At 44.1% G+C, this 22,264-nt stretch overlaps 1 protein-coding gene across 3 annotated transcripts in view; it reads right to left on the reverse strand.

Annotated features, from left to right (window-relative positions):
- Positions 1–408: 408 nt before the first annotated feature.
- FRAS1 (Fraser extracellular matrix complex subunit 1) overlaps positions 409–22,264 on the reverse strand; it is a 360,126-nt gene continuing 338,270 nt past the window's right edge. For all 3 annotated transcript variants that reach the window (XM_019556365.1, XM_019556367.1, XM_019556366.1), the window contains 11 exons: positions 20,741–20,973; positions 20,140–20,300; positions 18,458–18,672; positions 14,749–14,899; positions 13,622–13,729; positions 11,683–11,842; positions 10,655–10,771; positions 6,946–7,112; positions 6,421–6,626; positions 5,776–5,922; positions 409–4,480 (listed from right to left, as the gene is read on the reverse strand). In XM_019556365.1, the coding sequence (XP_019411910.1) occupies positions 3,884–4,480; positions 5,776–5,922; positions 6,421–6,626; positions 6,946–7,112; positions 10,655–10,771; positions 11,683–11,842; positions 13,622–13,729; positions 14,749–14,899; positions 18,458–18,672; positions 20,140–20,300; positions 20,741–20,973 (2,262 nt within the window). In that variant the 3' untranslated portion in view covers positions 409–3,883. The remainder of the gene's footprint in view (positions 4,481–5,775; positions 5,923–6,420; positions 6,627–6,945; positions 7,113–10,654; positions 10,772–11,682; positions 11,843–13,621; positions 13,730–14,748; positions 14,900–18,457; positions 18,673–20,139; positions 20,301–20,740; positions 20,974–22,264) is intronic.

A 22,264-nucleotide genomic window follows, 5' to 3' on the forward strand; every position in this document is an offset into this window, starting at 1 on the left:
TTGAAAAGAAGAGAAAAAAGGGAACAGAAAGAGAGATTGGACCCTATTAGGAAACAGGTCTCTACCTGGCAATTGTTGAATGGGGATAAGGTATACATTACCTGTGGATGCAAGTCAACCATAATTCTTTGTGCTTAAATTTTTATGCTTAAATAGTTTTTTTGGAAATTGAAATTAAAGGTATACAGACTCTATGATGTTTAACTAGAGACGTGTTAAGGTTTCTTCTCATTTGTAAGTCTGAAAGGGAGTTTTTTCTACTTGTAAGTTACGTGAAAATCCAAATGGTTAGGGTCTAGCAATAGTTTTTAATAATAGATGAAAGTTCTTCCTTCAAAATGCGGCACCTGGGGGGGATTAGTGTGCCTGCTGTGGTTTGCCAAGTATTAGATAAATATAAAGCTTATATCAAAACATAACCAAAATGTTGTTTATTAGCAAAACCCATGTATAATGGCATATATTACTGCATGGAAAAATCATTAACTCCATAACAGAAGGATTCAAAATACATAAATCATAAGAGGTTAAAAAAATTGCTTGGCAGCACCACCAGCAGATTACTCAGATCATAGCAATGAGCCTTCGTAGTAGGTGCAATGCATTGAAAAATAACTGAACTAAGTCAGAACACATGCACACACAATCAGATTATTGCAACCACATGTAAGCCCCTCTTGACACTAGCAATTCTCAAGAGCTGAAAGAAGTAATGTCCACAATGTCCTCATGTTAAAGCAATTGTACAACTATGGAGAATGGTAACATTGCCCTTATCTCTTTATTTACTCAGCACCATTATACACAGGAAAAAACAAACTGCCAAGATTGTATTTGTACTAACCTTATTGCATAATAAAATGTATGGTGGGGTGCATGCAAGTAATTGTCAAGCGAACAGCAGAAAATCAGACCACATATTTGACGAGAAAATACCACCAATGTTTGTTGATCATCAGACTCTTAACTGTAAAAAGCAACTGAGAATTGCAAATATTAAGTAACAGATTTAAAGCTTTGACACTTTCAGTTTAAGTGCACGTCTAACAAACAAAATGTTGGCAATCAAAGTGAGGTGGAGGATACATCATATTTTGCAAGCTAAAAATTCTCCAGAAGCAAGTCAGGGTTGTAATGTAATAATGAATATGCAGCTGGTGATTCATGTACGTAGGAGGGTACAGTACGTAGGAGGGATCCCAGGATCCCTTACTATACAATGCTGCATTAAATTATGGAGTCTTTCATTTCACCTCTTGTTTCTATCAACATCAGCATAACTCTTATTTAACACTGTTACACATCTTGATGAATTTGTTAGGCATTGGCAAACTCAGCGCTGTAAGGACACAAAATAAAGAGCCTGCACTGCAAAGCTTACAGTCTAAAAGTATCATTGTTGGGAACAGTCTACATACATTACAGAAAAACCTGATCCCCGTAAATATTTAAGCTGAATAATCAAATCTTGCTTCCGTCAGAAAGTGCACACTATATATTATATTTACACTTATTAACTGGTTGCCATGTAGTCTGTAAAAAACCCCAAAACAATCTAAGAGCATAATATGCATACAAGAGTAATAACAGACCTGACAACTAAAATATTTTAGGTACATATGTATGTATGTGCAACCTTGACATGAACACACAATAATAAACCAAATGTCTGAGCTACCAGAAATGAATCCCAAAGACATGAATCCCTGATATACCACATCAGGTAATACAACAACAGAGATGGGGACACAGCTAAAGGAAGTCATGGTCACACTTTACTCTGAGGTCCTATTGTTAAATAGTTTGTAAACGGTTAATGTGACTAGTGGTGTTACCAGCATGTTGCACATACAAGTTCTAGATGCTTTTGGGCACATCAGTAGAAGATGATGTAAATGGCTGTAAGCAACCTGCTGGACTTTTACTAGCTGTTGCACCATTGGGGGCTATGGGGTAGTACACTGAGCTGGGACTGCCCCTGGCTTGCCAGGTGATCTTGGGCAAGTTGCTTCCCCAGTCTGGGCTCCAGTTTTGTTATCTTTAAAATGAAGCAAATGACCCTGACCTCGTTGGTAAAATGCCTTAAGATCTAGACAAGAAATCAACAGGAGTTATAAAGAACTATAAAACCTAAACTATTTATTAATGGAACCTTATTATTAAGCGTGAGCAGAATCAATAAGCACCAGACATGCAGTTGCTCTACTGGGGTCAGAATGTCAAATTTCCATTCCCTCCCTTCCCCCCTCCCTGTTTACAAAATTGTTTGAAGCTAGGAAATATGTTGTTATGTATATTTTAACAAGGTGGAGGGTGTGTGTGGTTAACACTTGAAGTCAGCAGACAGCACTATTTGCTTTACTTCCAATTTGCAGAGAGCTGGGGATAAAGAGGATAAAGCTGGTGGGCATGTTCTAGGCCTCAAAAGTTTAAAGTGCATCCATGAGCACAAAGGTTACTCTTTGAGTTCAGAAATCAATGTGTCTAAGGCAATTTTGCTTAATAAATAAAAGGCATTAACCTGCTTGTGCACAAGCAGTTTTCCAGCGCATCCTTCAGTAGAGCAACTGCTTTCATCTGTATTGTATGTGATTTGGGGTCAGGGAGAAGAGGTTGGGTATCTCATTACTCAGTGCATCATGACAATCCAGTGCCAGGTTGGAATAATCCCAAGGGATTCATCAAGGTTTGTACAGCACCATGATAATATAACATGCAACAAGATGCTAGTGCTAAGAGTCAGATAATATATAGCTGCAACATATTTAAACTGACTCTAAATCAGCAGTTCTGAAATCTTTTCCATGTCTGGGTCCCCTTTCTTATAACTAAGATGGGGCCAGGACCCTATTCTACTTAGCAGTATGGTAAACAGCATACCTATTAGCACCTGCAAGTTAACAACCTATCATTTAGGTGGCTTTGAGTGTTTCTTTGTGTTTTCTCTGTGGAGAGTTCTCAGTGGAAGGTGTTCCAGTCTTATTACCAGGCAGGGGAATGTACTTTTACTACTGACTAGGAGACCAAAGCTCTGAGAAATGATTTTGAGTTGCAAAGTTCAGGAAGTTGGAAAAGGGATGTGGTGGTCTAATGGGGAAAGGATGAAATCCTTGCCTTGCTGAAGTCAGTGGCTAACTTCCCATTGATTTCAGCAGGTCCAGATTCAATGGTAGACCTCTAGACCATAGAACAGTAAAGGCTTCTCTCACTGTTCTTTTAGAGTGACAGTCACTCAGGTGCAGAAGGCTGCAGGCACACTAACACACTGTTCGAATGATGCACAGTGCCACCCTCTGCATGAGGTGACCTCCTCTCAGAGCATTTTACCTCCATGAAGATCAACCATCAATAAGAAACGACATTAGTTGCAGTACTGGCTGCATGTCTGCATTCTTGACCAAAATTGTCATGTTCTGTCTGGTGCAGCCCAACAAGAGAGAGGAAGTACAAAAAGGAAAACAGTACAGAGTGGAACATAATAGATTCCAACTCTTTAGTAAGCTTTATTCCTATAATACTGTGTCTGATATAGGGTTGTTGCACTATTCCCCTGTAACCCCCCATTTCAGGATTGGTGGACTTCATATGGGAACTATTCAAGTTTGGGTAAATATCTGGCTGCTATGGATGTTGCTATGAAAATTGTGCAGCCTAAAACTGAATAAACTTGTTGGTAGAGATACCATTTTTTCTGCCCTGGGTGTTTCACTGTTCTGCTTTTCATGAGGTAGCTCAGTTGTGAGTTGAAGCCTGTGAGGATGTATTGCTGTCCACCACTCAAAGCTATAGTCTTCCCTTTTTCCACAAGATTATAAAAATACCAGTTTACAATTTAAATTTTTCACAATTTATAAAAAGCTTTTACAAAAAGATGTGCACTTTATTAAACTTCTGTTCCATCATGTAGATTGTTATGAACTTTGACCTCTAAGTTCACCTGTTTGACCTTTGCACTTTTGATCTTGTACGCACCCTCATTTTCACTTAGTATATTGATATTCCTCACGATGCAGTACTGTCTGTTTATATTCTTCTCCACCCTCTCTGGGTTTTTCTTAGGCACCTGTATCTTGGTGTTCAGAGGATATTCCTCCATGACATCTTTGGTGGGCTTTTTCTTCTTCTGCTGCTTTTGACATTTCCTGGTTATGAAGCAAATTACCAGAAGCACAAGCAGGAGCAGCATGATGGCAGCTAAAGCACTTCCTATGGAGGCACCTGTCTGTGAGAAGGAGGCAGCTGCAACTGCTTCCTGTACCTCCAGATTCAATGACTTCATGTTGGTGCCATTCTTGATTTGGTCACCTTCATTGTCATAAATCAAGGAGTCGTCCAGGATAAGCCTGCCGTTGTTATCTACAAGGTCCCTGCGCCCACGTTTCAGGTGGTGAGTGAGGGAACGTTGGACACGGGGCCCTGCAATAGTCTCGGGGCCAATTACGTAGATCACTTGGAGATACCACTGGTGTCCAGCTTCCACCTTTAGGAAAGAACAGACAGACAGACACAAAGGAGACTTAACCCTGGCATTCAGCTAAAGGGACACAAGAATTCTGTTGAGAGCAGGCAGCAGCAGGCATGTGACACTGTTACCCAGTGGTGAGTGTTTTACAACTCCTTTGTGTTTAATCCACAGGGAATAGAATTTTCTTACAGACGGCTTTAGCTTGTACTTTTTTGGTTCATATTTACATTGCTGGAGATCATGAGTCCATCCCCATGTGTTGGTCAAGATGACAGCAATCACCACGCCACATGATTTGGAAATTGTCAGTTTTGTTGAAGTTTTGATCACTGCCAAATGACTAATTCAGTTCTAGTAACAATAAATCTTCCATCAGCTCCAATTATTTTTTAATAATCAATACTTTGTCCTTTTGATCAAAACTTTTAATGACTCAAGATCCCCCAGATTCCAAGTTTTTAACCATTTCTAAGGTTTGGTTGAAAGTTTTCAATTTTAGAAAAAAAATCATTTAACTTCTCACTACATTTTGAAAAAAATTGATGTATTGCAAATGTTTACTGTTTTGACTAGATCTGATAATTACTAGCATTATTTAATAACTTATTCAAAAATATTTTAAGCACTAGGGCAAACTGCACATCATTGTTAAAATACAATTTGAAATTAAAGCAAACCAGTGCCCCATGAAAGTTCAACCAGATAAACCTGCTTTGTAAGACAGATAGGGAAGGGAGTCTGGTCTTAACTTCTGAGCTCTATTTTTTTGTGCTAGAGTTTGTCTCTTACCTGCATGTATCATGTAATTTAGGGTTTGAAAAGAGTGTAGCCAGTCCTTAGGGATTCTGTCTTTTTAACTGAATGGCTTTGAACTTCACAGTGCTAAGCACTTTGAACTCTTGACTTCAGTGAAGTCAAAGGGACAGAGCACATTGGTAAAATATATGCTGGGTCCCTTAGGCTGGAATCATGCTTTACATTAAGATTAGTAATAAAGGAAATTAATGTGAAGCCTTCTATAACAGGACCACCTCATGCACACCATGGTGCAACCAGCTTCTGTGTATGGATATAAAGATCTGTGCCAGTGCATCCCAATTCAGAAATAGGTCCCTACATTGTTGGAGTAATTCTGGCACTGGGAAGCCCACGTTGCCTTTCTCCACAGTGGTGGTTGTAGTTATCTAGAAAATTATATAAGCTTTAGGGTTTGCCCGAATGTGTTTGACTTCTACATGTGCAATAGCATGCAGCACCTAGGCCTAAATAAAGAACTCTTTCTGTGGTACTATATATCTCGTGTCAGGCACCTTGTAGAGAGCATCCACTTTCATAGTAAATCCATCCACTCCTGGCATGCTGCTCACTGAGTGGAAATCAGACAATTCAGAGGCAAAGTGAGCATCAAAAGGTACATCATGGAAGTACTTATCAGTTACTTCTGGTTGATTTCGGTCCTGAAATTTAGGGAAAATAAATACAGGATTAAAAAAAATGTGAATCAGTCACACACATGGTACTTACAATCAAGAGCAACATGAAAAAGTGGAGATTTTTCAAAGACGAGTTTTTTGGCTCATGATTTATGAAGCAGGAAAGTAACATGAGCAGAGCATCTTTTCATGATGTCCTTTATACCTCTTCCTCCCCCACTGACCCTCACCTCTCCCTGCCCCACTCTCTTCTTCTGCATCAAAGACCACCACTTTCACTTGGGTCAAATATTTCCTTAAAGACAGGAGTTTCCCTGTTCATAAAACTGCCTTTCATATTTTCAGGAGAAAAGGTCCAACTGTGGCACCTGAGGCTTTATTCACAAACATCTCCAAGGGCAGGTTTCACTGCAGAGAGGATTCTGAGCTCCTGCTAGAGTCCCACTCCTCTCTCAGTTTTCTCTTTGTCTTCCCTCCCTCCTGTAAAGACCTAGTCAATTCTGCCCACTCTATAAAACATACCAGGAGAAGAAATCTGTGCTTTAGGTGCTTGTTGGGTTGAATACAGCCATACTGTGGCCCTTCATTATAGATTGTTCCCGTGGGGTCAAAGAAAGGCACGTAACCATCCTTGCCAGTACAGAGATAGACTTTTTCCAGCTGCAGTTTGTAAGCTGAGTTGAGGTTTTGCTCTGGATTCCAAAGCACGCGGCCATACAGGATCTGACCTAAGGATGTTGGAAAGAATGATAGACAAGAAATGGGAGACACGCAAAGGCTGTTTTCAGAGCCAAATGTACCAGTTTAGTGAAAGGTATTATGACATGGTTTAGACATGCCTAGTGTGTTACGATCCTGATACAGAGCTGTCTTGTGGTCATCATGTTACTCGGCTGGAACATAATCCTGCATTGTGGTCAAAATACTGCTCATTGAGGGATAGCAACCTGCATTTTATCACATCATTTCTCTTACCCAGGAGCTGAGGCTGTGCAGCCAGAAACTTGAAGTAAAAGTAAACTAACAAAGGAAAGGGAAAAACTTTACCTTTTGAAAAGGCTCCTTTGTAATCCATTTCTGCCAAAGATATCTCAGATTTGGTGGGATCCATCAAAAACACTTTCTCATTGTTACAAAGCTGAAACTCTGTGTTCAGGGAGTAGACAACAGGAACCGGGCGGTTTGTTTGCTGGAAAGCAATTGGGATCAAAAATCTAAAGTCGGGTGAACAAAAAGAAAAAAGGAAGAAGAGAGTGTTGGAGTTTAGAGATTTTAAAAACTGCGTCACCAGAGATCTTTGCATTTACGCCATGGCTGTTATCCTCTGTATTCCAACAGGACCTAGAGATGCTAGCCCACCATATTGGTGTCCTCATTCTGCTAGGCTTCATGGTGCTTATACACGAGCAGGGGGCTACTCTGATGCACTGTAAATCCAGTGTGTCAGAGCAGACTCAATCGAATCTACTGGAGCATGGCAATTACCATGCCCCAGCAGCCTCCTGCATTTCATGTATCAGCATCCCTGCACTTCAAAATGTCAGCAGGGGCACTTTATTTAAAGCTTGTTTGACAAAATATACAGTGTAACAAGGCAAGACAGACAAAGGCTGAGGAGTAAGAGAGACACAGGCGGACAAAGTAACGTTGCCAGGATCTCAGCAAATTAGTGGTACAACCAATATAAGAGCCAAGTTGCCACCATTCAGGGCAGTGCTGTAACACCACTCACAGCGCTGTTAAATGCCCTGACCAATCTGCGGTATACACAATAATGTCATCTACATAAGCCACCACATAACCCCCACACAGGGCCAGGACTCTGTCCATTAGCTGCTGAAATGTCACGGCAGCTCCGTGTAATCCAAATGGCACGTTAGAAATGAAATAGATCCCATGGTGTGGTAAAGGCTGTCTTTTCTTCGGGTGCTAAGGGGACCTGCCAGTAGCCTTTCATTAGGTCCAACGTGGAGATACAGCTGGCTTGCCCTATGTTTTCCACCATTTCGTCCACCCTCAGCATTGGATAAGCATGGAACTTAGCCACCACATTTACTTTTCGGAAGTCAATACAGAGCCTAATTTTTCCATCTGGCTTTGGTACGACCACAATGGGGCTGCGCCAGTCGCTTCAGGACTCTGGTATTATGCCTTTTTCTAACATCATTTCAAGTTCCTCTTTTATCTGTCCTTGAAGTTGTTGTGGGATTCATCTCCAGTTCTTGCAGATCACCTGGCCTGGAGGGGTCCTTATTCGATGCATTATGCCGCGAGCCTCCCTGGGGACCTCCTGGAACATGTCTCCATATTCCCTCACTAGTTCCATTGCCTGTTGCCTCTGCTCTTCAGAGAGTCGTGGAGTCACTTCCACTTCACTGCTCCACTCCCTCTCCCTCAGGGAGGGTCCCAGTTCCAGTTCATCTGGTTGGAGGGCCAAGTACAGGAACTCTCATTTTTGCCATGGCTTCAGCATGTTAATGTGGTATATCTGTTTTTTGGGGTCAGTGCACCCCAAAATCCTGTACCCACATAGGCGCCAGGGCCTATGTACCCTCAGTACTGTGCCTCCTCTGGTGCTGGGTCCCCACACTGTAGTGGGGTCCCAATGAGGCCTCCTCCTTCCCCAAATAGCCTCACCCAAAACCACCAATGTTACTCAATAACAAAAAAAATATGAACAGTCCTGTCCATAAGCTATAACCACCTCCAAGACAATGTGATTAAAGAAGGCAGCATGCCAGCTTACAGTTTCTCAGGGGTTCATGCTGCTGCTGTCCCACCATCTGCTACAGTCCTTCTTCTGCGGGTTGCTGCCGCTAGTTCCCACTCCTGCAGCCACTGGACCGCTCTCCAAGTCTCTCCAGGGAGCCCTGGGACGCACTCCTTCTCCTTTGGCTGCTGGCCCTTACTGCCGCCCAGCTCAGGGATTTTATAGTCCTGGCCTGCCCCCTTCCGGTCAGCTGACTAGCAGGCCAGGCTCAGTTTTTAACGCCCCCCGCCCCGCCCCACCTTACCAGCACGCTGTGCCCAGAAAGTTCTGGCTTTAAAGGGGCTGACCTGCCTTCTGGTTCCCTGTTAAACTGACAAAAGGCATCAAGAGTGAAATTCATCTGAGCTGAGGAAGGCAAGTGCTCAGCAGGGGTGTCAAACTTATGGCCTGACATATGGCCTGATTTCACCTGTTGCCTGGCCAGAGCCCCACACTGCAACCCAAATGCACCTCCCCCCCCCCGGACCTAGACTGCTGCCCTGCCCTGGACCCATGCTGCTGCCTAAATGCAGCTCTGCTGCAGTCCCTGCTGGCTCCTCAGATCCAACCTGGGGACCAGGGTGAGTGTGACGCACCTGATTTAAAGTCTAATGCATGGGGTAGAGAGATGCAGGTAGATTTGTTCTGAAATGGGAGCTTCTGGACCATATGCAGGCCATGGAACTAAGACTGACTGAACCAGCATGTGTTTAATAGCTGCAGTCAGGTGAAGGGAGGGACCATGAGAAGCATTCCAAGTAGTGATTAATCAAAGAGGAGACCAAATTAGGATATCCCCATCCCCACCCATCCTTATCTTCCATATCCATCCATTCTTAGCCTCCTACAAGACATCCAGTTACTGAGGCAGTATATGTGGGTCCAGTGGGGGAGGGTAGAATGTCTCCCTAAAGTGAGAGAACAGCATGGGCCTGGATTTTTGCAGTTCCTGTGCACCCGCAACTCCCTGTGACTACAACTGGCCTTTGATATTCTCAGCAATTAGGCTCTACGTAACTGCAGAGATGATCATTGACAGAAGCAAAAAGAAAGAAAGAAAGAGATACCATACTTTCTCTCATTTCTCTCACCATGTCTGGTGGACATCTGTGCCTCTGGTGCTCAGAAGTCACAAAGCCTGCCATTATAACTGGTTATAAACTGCTCAAATAACTGTATAGCTACTGGTGATGTGTAAGGGGTGGACAGGGGTGCACATGCACCCCCTGAAGGCGCTGGTGCATCCTCCCAAAAGGCTGCGCTCCCCGCCCAGGCAACAGGTAGGGTGGGCAGATAGGTGTCCCCCCTGTGAGTGCCAGCCAGGGAGTGGGTGCACCATGGCCACTTCCAGAAGCACCGCAGCTGCTTCCTGGCCAGTGCGATTGGCCGTGGGGGGAACCCCCCCAGTTGCTGACTGGTCGCTGGGGGGGCATATGCCCGCCTGACTAAGGCAGCACCAGTCACCCATATATATAGCTTTAACATTAAGGAAGCCCTGTTTTACTGTCTTGGAGGAGGGTAGCTGCAGTCACTAATAGATTCCAAAGCTAATAGATAGTTTCCTTTTTCTTGTCCTTTATGCTGCTGCCATAGCTTGTGCCAAATACCTGTTGCCTCTGTGGAAACAATCCAAGTTGGCAAATGCACTGCTGTGCAGCTAACACAAAGGGCATGCTGGGATCTAAGCCATTTCAGTTTGTGGTACCTATACAATGATTCCACTAAGGCAATATATTGCACAGCATCCATACTGCATGTGTATGAATGGCTTCACTGAATCCCCCCAAAACACATATGCCCTGACTACATTCACATCTCAGTTTGAGAGCACCTCATTTCTATATCTACCCATATAGGTGTTTTTTTTACTGGAAGGCTCTTCATCTCTAAACTCAAGCTGGCAATTAATTACATGCTCTTGAAGTGAACATGTTTATAAACATTCTGAAAATTCCAGCTGTAAAATTGGAGCACCCAAAGAAATGAGAGAACAGTGCATCTCCTTACCTTTCTGGAGCATGAGCAGTGCACGCCAATGGCTTGTCTCCTGGGTCGACCCATGGCTGCGTGGGCTGCACAGTACAAGGGATTAAATAGATTGTGTACTCCCCAGAGTAGTCTTTCCTGGAAACAGATGAGAGATGCCATTGTTACCGTATCAGTCTGTGAGCTGTTTACTTAACTGGAGCATTTGCCTAGCTTCTCGCATTCAGTATTTTCTAATTATCACAAACTAGTGAAGACAGAAAGGTTCCAATTAGACTAAATCCATGACTGCTGTAAGCTTGATCAGCTTTATAGTTAACAGCAAGGATGAATTTGGTCCCCAGGGTTTTAACTGAACCATGTGTTTGTCCATGTGTCTGAGCACAGCTAGAAGAAAAGATAGAGGTCATTTATTCAAATGATAGCAAACCCCGCTCCTTCTCCCCCAAAAAATCAGAGTGAACATAAAAGGATTTTTAAACCTTAGCATAAATACCTCTAACCCTACAAATTACAGCCTTAGTGATTAACAGCAGTGTGAGGAACAGAGGCTGAAATCTTATTTCAACATGCAAATTTCCATCCAGCTTTAATACCATTCAACACCTGCTTTCCCATGATTCTCTCACAGCTACTTTAATTTCTCAAAATAGAATTGGGCACACTTGAATGGAACTGGATTGACAGCTCTGAGGACTACCTCCTTCCATCAGTTGTGTGACAGACACAACATTGGCTGCAGCAGGGTTGGCTGCCCTCCCACATGCATCATTTCTGAACTTTGTGGTAAGACAGGTTTCCAAGGTCATTTAATTCTAGCTCCTCCTGTTCAAGCCTGCCTACCAAACTGGAGACCATGAAATCCATTCCACATAGACCACTGACCATCACTGCTAGTGGCTAATTCTGCTGGTGCTAACGTTGTAAACAACAAAAGGATAAATACCACATTACTATGAATGGCCTGGGCACCCTGTTCAAAAATGCTGTTAATACTTGTGAAAACTTGTTGGCAAAAGCCAACTGAAACCACAGATCTTCTCCCTCACCTGTTATAGGAGCTGGTCGCCCGCCAGAGCTGATAGGGAGAGTCAAAAGTCTGAGCACTCCACAGCAACTGTAGATCAAATTCAATCCCCCCCAGGTGGTCCGGTGTCATTATAAAAGACTTCATATCTGGCAGTGTGTGATGCTCCATTACAAAAAGCCCTGCCAAGTGGAAAACAAATTCAACGTGAATACATACAGACACATTTATATCCATACCCAGTCTTCCTAAACACCTGTGATGAAGTCATATGTTGGATGGGTGTGATTGTATAGCAGGGCACTGGGATGTGCCTCTCCTTTAAGTGAGCTGAAAACCTGTGAGGCTGCTTACAGGCTGTGCATGGGCCTGATATGAGACTCACTTGACCAGAAGAGGGCACAGGCTACAGCTATATAAGCCCAGAGCCTGGGTCTGGGAGTCTCTCCCTGGCAGCAGGGCTCCTGAAAGGACTGGAACTTATATAACCAGTGCTGCAGGCCTGAAAGCAGAGGCAAGGCCCCTAGGCAGGGAAGGACTGAGTTTACAGGCAAGTGGTCTTGGTTTTATTTTGAGCCCACAGAGGGTCCTGGTGCCTGGGGGAGGGCTAAGCTGGACCAGAGGGTTCCTGAGCCTGGAAAAGGGGCCACATGCAAGACCAGGGTCTGAGAGCCCAGTAAGGAATGGTGTAAGGGACCAGGGGTGTCCAAAGGCCAAAGGGGGCTGAGTGCATAATTAGTCAATATCACAGAGAGAGAACACTTGCAAGGTTTGGGGCATGGTGTAGGGGAGGTACGGAGTCACACATGGAGCCATGACAGCAACAGGTGCCCAGCTGCAGTAGAGACAGGCTGAGAGGGCCTGCTGGCCTAGGTGCAGGACTGTGACAGAGGGGACCCAGGAAAGGCCCAGTGGGGATTGACAAAGGCTCAGGCAGTGGTGCACGTGCACCCCCTCAGAGTGCTGGTGCATCTCCTGACAGCCAGCATTCCCCGCTTAGGCAGTGGGCAGGAGGGAGCACTGGTGCCCACACTGAAAGCACCAGCCAGGGTGTGGGGGTGCCAGGAGAAGTGCCGCTGGCATTTCCATGTGTGCCACTGGCACTTCTGGGTTGGCACAATCGGCCGCAGGGGGACTGATCTCCCAGTCGCTGACTCACTCAGGAGGCACCAGTCACCACTGGGCTTAGGCTCACATATAGCCCACAGGCAGCCTCCCTTTTATAACCTTCACTAAGAGCAAGGCATGGCTGGTGAGATTCCAGGGAAGGGCTGTAGCCAAGCCTGAGCCAGACAGGGGTCGCACAGCCACCAGAAAGCATTATGGCTGTCCCCGTGGCTGCGGAACTGCTACAGATTACAATAGCTAATGTTCATTAAGGGTCTAAAATAAAGTCAAACACAGAAGGGACCAGTCTTACAAACCTTAATTCAGTGCTTCTGTTTGTATATCAGCGTTCCCTCTAAGTTGTGTGCATGTGCAGCCGCGCACAATAAAAAATCATGCCGCACAATTATTTTTTAATGTTGCGCAAAGGGACATATGGATGGAGGTGTATGGGGGAGGGGGGGCAGTAGGGGGCCATGGCCCCCAAGCACTGGCCTGGGGGGGGGATGCCCAGTGCTGTAGCAAGGGGGCGCCAATGCTCCCCGCGCTGCTGCCAGCTTTGCATCTGGCCACTTGCCACCCACCCCAACCTGGGCAGAGGCTGCTGCAGGAGCAGGGAGAAATGGGCACACTGAGATACCTGCACACTCCCAGCCAGGATTGCTCATGGATCACTAAACCTTAGGGGGAACATTGTTCTGTACAGGCTCTTCTTTAAGGGAGATTCAGAGTAACAGTGGCAAAAACACAGATGCCTAGTGTACAGTAGCATAGTCACCTACCATTATTGGTTGTGGTAGCTCCCAGGATTTTTGAATGCTTTGCTTCTAAATCAGGCTGATGCTCTTACTTACCTCTGAATTTGGCCTGGGTCTTGAATTCTATCACCAGGCGGCCATCCTCTCGGATATAGATTCGTATTATCTGCAGCCTTGCAGAAAGAACACTGTCTGTCTGGATCCCTGCATGAGTACAAGGTGGAGAAAGTAAATGTAATGGTGAGAGGACTACCTACAGAACTTGCACTAAGGTGTATTTTCCTCTCCAGAATGAATTCCAGCAATGGAGATTCTGGTAATGCATGCCCAGGGTGCAGTCCTTGCTGCTCGCACTCCATATGGACTAGCAAAACTACTTCAAACGTTGGGTGAAACAGAAGAGAAAATTAATCCAAAATGGACTCCCAAGTGTCACACACAGGAAAACCTGTGATAACCTGTGAAGGGGGTGTAACTCACTGAAGGAGGAGAGGAAAGGCTAAACCTTATTCTATCTATACGGTGTCAGTGTGCAATCCTATTGTTCCCTGGCAAGTCCCTGAGAAAGCATTCCTTTAGTAAGGTGCCTTCACCTTAGCCTTAAGACAAAGGCTAGTGGTCATGAAAAGCAGCAAGGAGAAAAAGGAGTTATTGACTTCTTGTATAAAGAATTTTCCAGGGATTCAAGCAGGGTGGAACAGGAGTTCACTTGTAACCCTAAATGCCACTCAGACTCCTTTAAGTTGGATGTGGCCTAAACTAAGCAGGATTTATAGTTGGTAGTAATGTAGTGCAACTCTATGAGGTTGCATTGGGAAAAAATCCCGTTCTCTGAGGACTGGTGGGTTGTGGGATGCGGTTGGTGATTCCAATATTAGATTAATTTAAAAGACAGCTGGGGAAATCACTACAAAGTATGCCCCCAGGAGCAATCCTGGCCAGGACTTGGGAAGGAGAGGCAGAGCAAGCTAGGGTTAGGGGTGGGGGGAAGGGGAATTGACTTCAAAGGTCTTGCTAAGCTGCAGTTTCTACAACTTGGTGAAATCCATTTTGCAATATTGACAGAGAGGTTAAGGGGGGAATGCTAGTCCCCCTGGCTATTTGTTTACAGTTTAAGGGACTGATCCCACGCATGCTAACCCACACAAAAGTCTCATTTACTTTGCCAAGTCAGGCGTGCAGTCCAAGAGAAACAAGGGAGGAAAAACCCTCCCTCTGCCTACCTGTCCTCCAAAGAACAGTGTCATAGAAGAAGGAAAATTCCATCTCTGTGTGGTGCTCGAGAGAGGCCCAACCTCTAGGTGCTGTCACATAGATGTACGACACATAGAGAGGGACGTGGACTGTTAGGAAGGACTGAGCAGAATCTCGCACCTGTCAAACAGGAAGATGGTTGTGGATGGTTGTGCTCTAGTTGGGGATGGTCCTGCTTTGAGCAGGGGATTTGACTAGATGACCTCCTGAGGTCCCTTCCAACCCTAATTTTCTATGATTCTATGGTTCTATAACTTTTTAGAAAAAAGATCCTGGCATGACCTTGCAACAATGCTTTGTAGGTACATTTTAACCAGAAAACATTTTGCACTCAGCTTTTGCCACAGAAGTAGAGAAAAAGGTCAGAGATGCATTAAAAATTCTTTTTGTTCTGGTCTTCTAGTCTGACATGTAAACATTAGACTCTCTTCTGCAAGAACCATGGCTGTCCTAGGCATAGGAAACACAAAAGCATGGTAGGTTTCATCTACACTACAGAGCTGCTGCTGTCAGCAAAAACTCTGAGTACAGACACAGTACTGGCATAGCTATGCCACCTCCCCTGGCATAGCTATGCCACCTCCCCAGACAACATTAACTAAGCCCACAAAAGCCTTCTTCTATTGGCATCAAGGGTTTTGCCAAATAGTTTAGCTAGTAATTTTTTGCAGTAAGAACCTGACCAAAATAGGAATTTAAAATTATTTATATTACAGGACAAATCTTTTGTGGCTCTGTATAATGTAACAATTGTAGTAAGCAGTACTACGTATTCGGCTAGCTGTTCTAGCAGTAGTAAGTACTAGACAGTGGCTGCATCTATACATGCAATTAATTTGAAGCAATAAACTCCAGAGAAGTTCAAGCTGGAGTAAACTATTCCTGGGTGCAGTGTCTACACGTGTGCTCAAGACAGCAGCAATTTGAGCCAGATCGGAGCAGTTTATGCCAAGTTTCTCAGCCCCAGGATCCAGGTGGTGGCTTCAGGAAGCAGGGGAGGTGGGGGGAGAGGGCTAGCTGGGCACAAGGGTGTTGGAAGTATGGAGCTGTGCACCTAGGTGGCAGGTAGGAATCTGGCCCTCCACTGGCTGGGCTGACTGGGTGCAATTTACACATGCAGTCAGTGTCTACATGTGTGTTTAATGGCAGTAAATTACCCTTGAACCTGAGATAGTACTGTCCATTAAAGTATTATCTTACTGTGCCATAAATTAGTTTACTGTGGCCTAACACTGTCTCACATGTAGACAGTGATGCTTTATTCTGCAGCTAATTAGTCTACTCTGCAGTAAAGCGCATGTGTAGACACAACCAGCATGTAGAATGCAGTCTCCTACTTCCAGTAAGTAGTAGCCTATGTAGTATAGGCTAGTATTTACTACTACTGTATAGCTTAAAAGCCTTTAATCCTCTGCCATTCTGGTATAGCTAAATAGACATTTTTCTTTATTTTCACTCTGAGTATGGAGGCATATCTATGTAATTCCGTGATCAAGTAAATGGAATTGGTGAACATTCCTTTTTAATGCCTGAAGCATGGATTGGAAAGAATAAAGAGTATGCCTACACTGCACTACTGTAGAAATACCAAACAAGTTGCAGTTCTGGTACCTTAGGTACCAAATGCAGTGTAGTTGTAGAAGCATGAAACTCAGTACTGGATAATTTAACTTGTTTCTTGTTTACCATTAGCTCATGTATCTCCACACTACTATGCAGTTTAACATATAGACATACCTATCTTAAGGAATATCTTTTTTAAGCTTTTCAGATATTAAACCTAAACTACAGGTATAAGTTTTATCTGAATAATAAGGCATCAGTGCTAATTTTATAGATAGGATTTTAAAAAACATTCTGCACCAGCCCATCTGTGTTTTCATTGAAGGCAATGGGATTGGAATCACTAACTTAACAGAGTTAAGCCAGTATTTAATTACCTCATTTTAATTGCCTAAAGCTCGCATACTGGGTAAAATTCACCACAGCCAATAGAAGGCCTGTATACCCTTCCAGACTTACTAATCATGGGAATTTAAGTGTAAACAAAGAAAGCATTTTTAGGCTGCCACCGGAAAAATAAGTAATACCTCTTCAGCTGCTAAAAGAGCACAGTACAAATACAGAGCAGTTCTCACCTGCCCCAAGCACTAGAGTTAGTCAAAGCTGGCTATGTAAACATTTCTTTACCTTTATATGAATGGCACTATCTGAACCATAAATATGGATGTGTCTGTACTTGGCTTCTACCATACAAACACACTCCAGCAGGGTGACCAACATATGGCCCCCAGGAAGCAGTGGTAGCATTACTTGCTACAGTTTCCAGAGCATCAGCATTTAATACTACCACCACTTGTGCTGGCAAATTTTCAGACCCATGGGGAGTCATACAGATGTTGTAGACCACCCTCCCCCCACCAGATCAAGCCTGCAGACCGACCCTGTGCCATTCCTGTCTCATGGACCATCTCCATGCCACTGTGGGGCTGGATGAGCTGGGAACCCAGACTGCACTGCAGTCATTAGCTAACCATGCATGAGGTTGGTTGGGTTTTTTCTCTAGAAACACAGGCCTCCATTCATATAGAATCATAGAAAAATAGGACTGGAAGAAACCTCCAGAGGTCATCTAGTCCAACCCCCTGCTTAAGGCAGGATCATCCCTATCCAAACCATCCTATATAAGCCATAATCTAAACTCTTCATAAAACTACTGTCAACCTTAATACAACACAAGACATAACACCCTAACTTGCCACAGGTAAATCAGGAGAACCACAGCAAACAATGTGTTGCTTCTACAAAAAGGTTGTTAATACACACTCAGGAGATTCCAGGTAAAGGGCCATACCTCCTGCTACAGAAGAAGGCAAAAACCTTCACAGTCTATACCAACCTGACTATGGGGTAAAATTCCTTCCTGACCCCAAATATAGTGATCAGCCTGACCCTCAGTGGAGGGGCAAGACCTTCTAGCCAGGAATTGCTGACTTTAAGTCCCAGCAGGAGCATTGGCACATCCATCAAAATCCTCAGTCTTGGCTGCAGAGATGAAAGAAATAGTAATCCTTGGACAGCCAATGGAAGGGACTGATATACACATGAGCTTGTGTGACATATGACAGTTTCTGGATGTATGTATATGTTTCTGGTTTTCAGCGGTACTAAAAACTAACCTAAGTGGCCTCACTGAAGTTGCTGATCTACCTCTTCTTGAGTTGAAAGGCAAAGATATATTCCATCCAGCAGAGGGCAGTGGTATATACAGAAAGACGCCACTTTTATTACAGAACATTGCTCATCCTCGCTCTGCTAACAGAAAAACTTGAGAATTCTCAAAAAATGTCTATGGCCTCACCCTGTTATTCATACAGGATCAAATTCTAAGCAAGTGTAAAGTGACAACTCCACTGAGTTCAATACTTGTTCACATAGCCTGAGAATCTGGCACAAAGCATTTAATAGCAAAAGACAGTCACAAAGGTTTATATTAAAAATAAAGCATTGCCTTTACAAAATGTACAGAGTATGTTAGGCTTATCAAAATAAAAGGACCAAGAAAATTTCACGATGCACTATTCTACCTATGGTAACAGGAACAAATCAAATATGTTTCAATTCTGTGAGGTAAAAGAGGGATAAAGTGAGTAAATACTGCCAGATCTGAAACCTCACCTGGAAGTCAGCAGTGACAGATCCTCCACAGACATCAATTAATTCTGTCATATCATAGTAAGCATCAAAGGTCCAAATGCAGCTCTTTAAGTTGAGGTGCTTGTAAAGCTGGATTGTCTTTGGCTCTCTCACAGTGGGGTCAAATTGGTAGGGACGATCATACCCAGGACCCAGAATGAGGCTGTCATAAGTCACCTCATCCAGGAAACCTGCTTCTGGAATGACAAGAAAAAGGGGACTTGGTTCTGTGTACTAAGAATGTTGCATTTCAATTCTCAGACAACATAACAGATATGCTCTGATGATGACATTTATGAAAGTAGTGCCCAGGGGCAAGGCTTACTCTAAACAGGAGTGAATGCTGAGGACTTCTCAGTGCCTTAAGGGTAGAAATAAACATGGGTGACTGCTGCCTCCTGATCCTGTGGGGGCACCAGTGGCCAATTGCTGACCGGGGAGAAGGGGGGCGTTTCCCCAGTGGCTGATCAATGCCAGCGAAAGTGCCAGCAGCAAACCGGAAGTGCCGCCAGTGCTTCTCTTGGCACAATCCCGGAGGGGGGGGGACTGGCCATCACCCCCCATTCCCCAGCTGGCGAGGGCCAAGAGGGCCAATCTTGAGGGGGCATGTGTCCCCCCCCACGTATCGCCTATGACAATAAGGATGGGGTGCTGCAATTATTCTAAAAGCAAACATCAGAAACCCACTCTGAGCCTTTTGGATAGGACAGGATATAAACCTAAACAGTAACAAATATATAAAATACATCAAATAAATCCAGGAAATTCAGAGGTATCTTCTGAGGCAGGAAACCTACAGAGGCAGAAAAACGCACAGTGTTAAGGACCCTGAACAACTTAAACTCTGCTCTATAGTGACACCATAAATGCTGCATGCAGTTGTGATACGTATGTAATACTGTTCTGTAATCTGTGACTGGATTAAGCTGATTTTTAATGACATGTTTTGACTTTTTTTTGGATTGTGGCAGAACAGAAGGCAATTAATTTGCCTTCTGTGCCACGTTGCAGACAGAGGCATTAGGGCATGTGTATCTGTCTGTCAAATAACCCTCAAAGCCTTGCCATGGAATATAGATGGGAAAAAAGAAAATTAACTCCTCAGTGGGCGAATTTACACACACATATGCATTTAAGTGGTTTTTACACTGGTGTCTTCAAGTGCAGGCACCACAATGCAGTAAAGCTGGGTGTGGACTGACTTGGGACTAAAGTTGAGTCCCAAGTCAGTCCGCACACACAAGGTTACTGCGCAGTACATCATCTACACATGCCTTACTGTGCAGTAACTACTTGGGCAGGTAGTATGATGCAGGTAGAACATTTATGTTCAAGTCAGCCTAAGTTACCATAGTTACTGTGCAATATGGGCATGCATGTGTAGATATGTGCCCATACTGCGCAGTAATTTTCCATTACGTTACTGCACAGTAATGGTGCAAGTGTAGACACATCCAGTGCGTGATTTAATATATACCCTCCTCAAATAGGAAACCTCTGCTGACTAACATTATTACTTAAGCAGAGAAATTAATAATTATTCGTTATGTAGATAATGCCAATAACATGCAGAAATAGTTCTATGGGGTCCTTGCCTTTAAGAGCTTAATGATCTACATCTCCTCTTTCACATTTACAAAGCAAGACTTTGCTTTCGCGATTACCTGAGATGCCTTTAAGGTCACTGATGGTAACCAGGTTTGAGCAGACATGCTGGTGTCTGTAGATGGACTCAGATAACAGGAAATGCAGGTTGTGCAGAGGCATTGTGGAGATGAGAGGAAGCATTCCATCCTGGTGGGGAATTTGCACTGAAATATGGATTCTGGAACAGATTGCAGGAAAAATAAACAGCTGCTTCTGCTTATTCAAAGGCAGCTTCACAAAAGAGGGGAATACTCCATCATCTTACACAACAAAAAGGTATGGAGCTGTGAACAGCTCAAAGGGTGAAAGTGTTTTTTCTAGTCTGATGTTTATTTAGGGCTGGATTTCCTTGCTCATGTTAGTCTTACTGACTGCGGTGTTATTATAACTACACAAGTGAGGGAAAGAAAAAGAACAAGAGGCATACACTACATATCTGCACTACTGAATATATGATCAGGTAAGGTTAGGATCCAGCAGGAAAGAAATTTAATTTCCTACTCTCATTTTCTGTTCTGTTCATTGTCTATGTATAACAATAAAAAAAACGAGTGAAATATTTAGAACCCTAAAATATCAGAATCAGAGTCACGTGACAGTACATTCCCAGGCCGATACCTGTTAGGATGCTCCTTGTGTTTGACATCCAGATACTTCAGTGTGGCAATGAAAGATTGTGCCTGGAAGCCTCGGGCTGTTCCAGCTACTACTGGGGTGTGACAAATGGCACTGTCTGTCCCTATGGTAACAATGTTGCTTCTCAGTGGAGTCCCCACGTGGCCAGCCTTGTCCACAGCTTTTGCCACGCAGCGCACATGGAACCGCCGGCTGAAGTAAATGCTGTCCAGCACCTGGGAGGAATGAGGAAGGAGAGGTCTGCATATGTGCCTTAGAAGCAAAACTATGCTGATGCATTTCCCCAATGTAGTTCTGCCATCTAGGTCCATTCATAAACATACAGGGAAACCCAGCTGTGCCTGCAATCATGGGTATGCTGTTTTATGTGCAAACTGGGTACTGGGGCCTATGAATATTTGCCGGGGTATGGGGGTATTCAGGCACTTTCATTTCTAAAATCATCAATGCTACAGTAGTATCTTTGTATGTGCCAGGTGTTGTGCAGATACACAGGTAAACAGAGTGGCCCATTCAATGAGGCAAGAGGAACCTGGGGGTGGTGAGTCGTTAGAGAACAAAATATTGCTTTCTGATCCTACAGGCTGATCTGCAGAGTTCCTTGAACTGGAACAGCTGAGAAGCTGATCTAATGGATATCACTAATGCAGACTCTCTGGTGTTCCCTACACCAGCGCAATATAAACACAACAATGTTTCTCTCCAACAGGCTCTCTTTGTCTTGTCCTCCTGACACCCTCCTGTCTACCTGCAAAGTCTGGTGAAGCAGTTGGTGAAGGAGCAGGGTCTACCAGCTTTAAGCTTCTGGTGGAATTCCTCCTTCACCACTTACAGGACAAAGGAGCAGGATCTCAAAAGAAGATGACCCTTAATACTCCACATTCCTAAAGGACAAAATCAGACAGAGGGGCCAGGATGCAGAGAAGAGAAACAGAAGACAAGCAATCATGGATTTTTGGGGTTTTAATCAGAGAATTTTGGATTTTTAAACAGAGAAAACCAGGATTGCTGGGATCATTTGATCTCAGCAGTATTCCTGCCCAGAGCAGGGGGGCTGGACTCGATTGTCTTCCAAGGTCCCTTCCAGCCCTTCATTTCTCTGATTCTATGATGGTATCTCAGCCCCTCTAGCTGACCACTGTCAGTTCCTCCTCTTTTTTTTGTCTGCTCAGCAGCTATAGGTTTCACTGTTGCCTGGGGGCGGGGGGTTCCTTCCTTGCTTGGTTAAAAAAGGTTTAATGGCTGGTGGCTTTTCAGTAGGCCTGTGCGACACAGCAAGTATTTGCTTCAGATTCGGATTCAGCCAATTCAATTTGGTGATTTGAATCACTGTCCTGATTCGGATTTGGAGATTCGGCCATAGACTATATAGGCTGTCCTTGATGATACTGGACACAGCTGTCTCCAGCTGGTAAGTGTACTGTGGTAGGTAGAGGTGGGAGGGAAGGGGTCTGGGTGGGGGGAGATCAATGCCCCCACAGTGAGGGAGGGGCTGGGACAAGCTGC

This window comes from Crocodylus porosus, unplaced genomic scaffold (assembly GCF_001723895.1).
Source record: "Crocodylus porosus isolate Cpor-Errol unplaced genomic scaffold, CroPor_comp1, whole genome shotgun sequence".
In the NCBI taxonomy this organism is placed as follows: Eukaryota; Metazoa; Chordata; order Crocodylia; family Crocodylidae; genus Crocodylus; species Crocodylus porosus.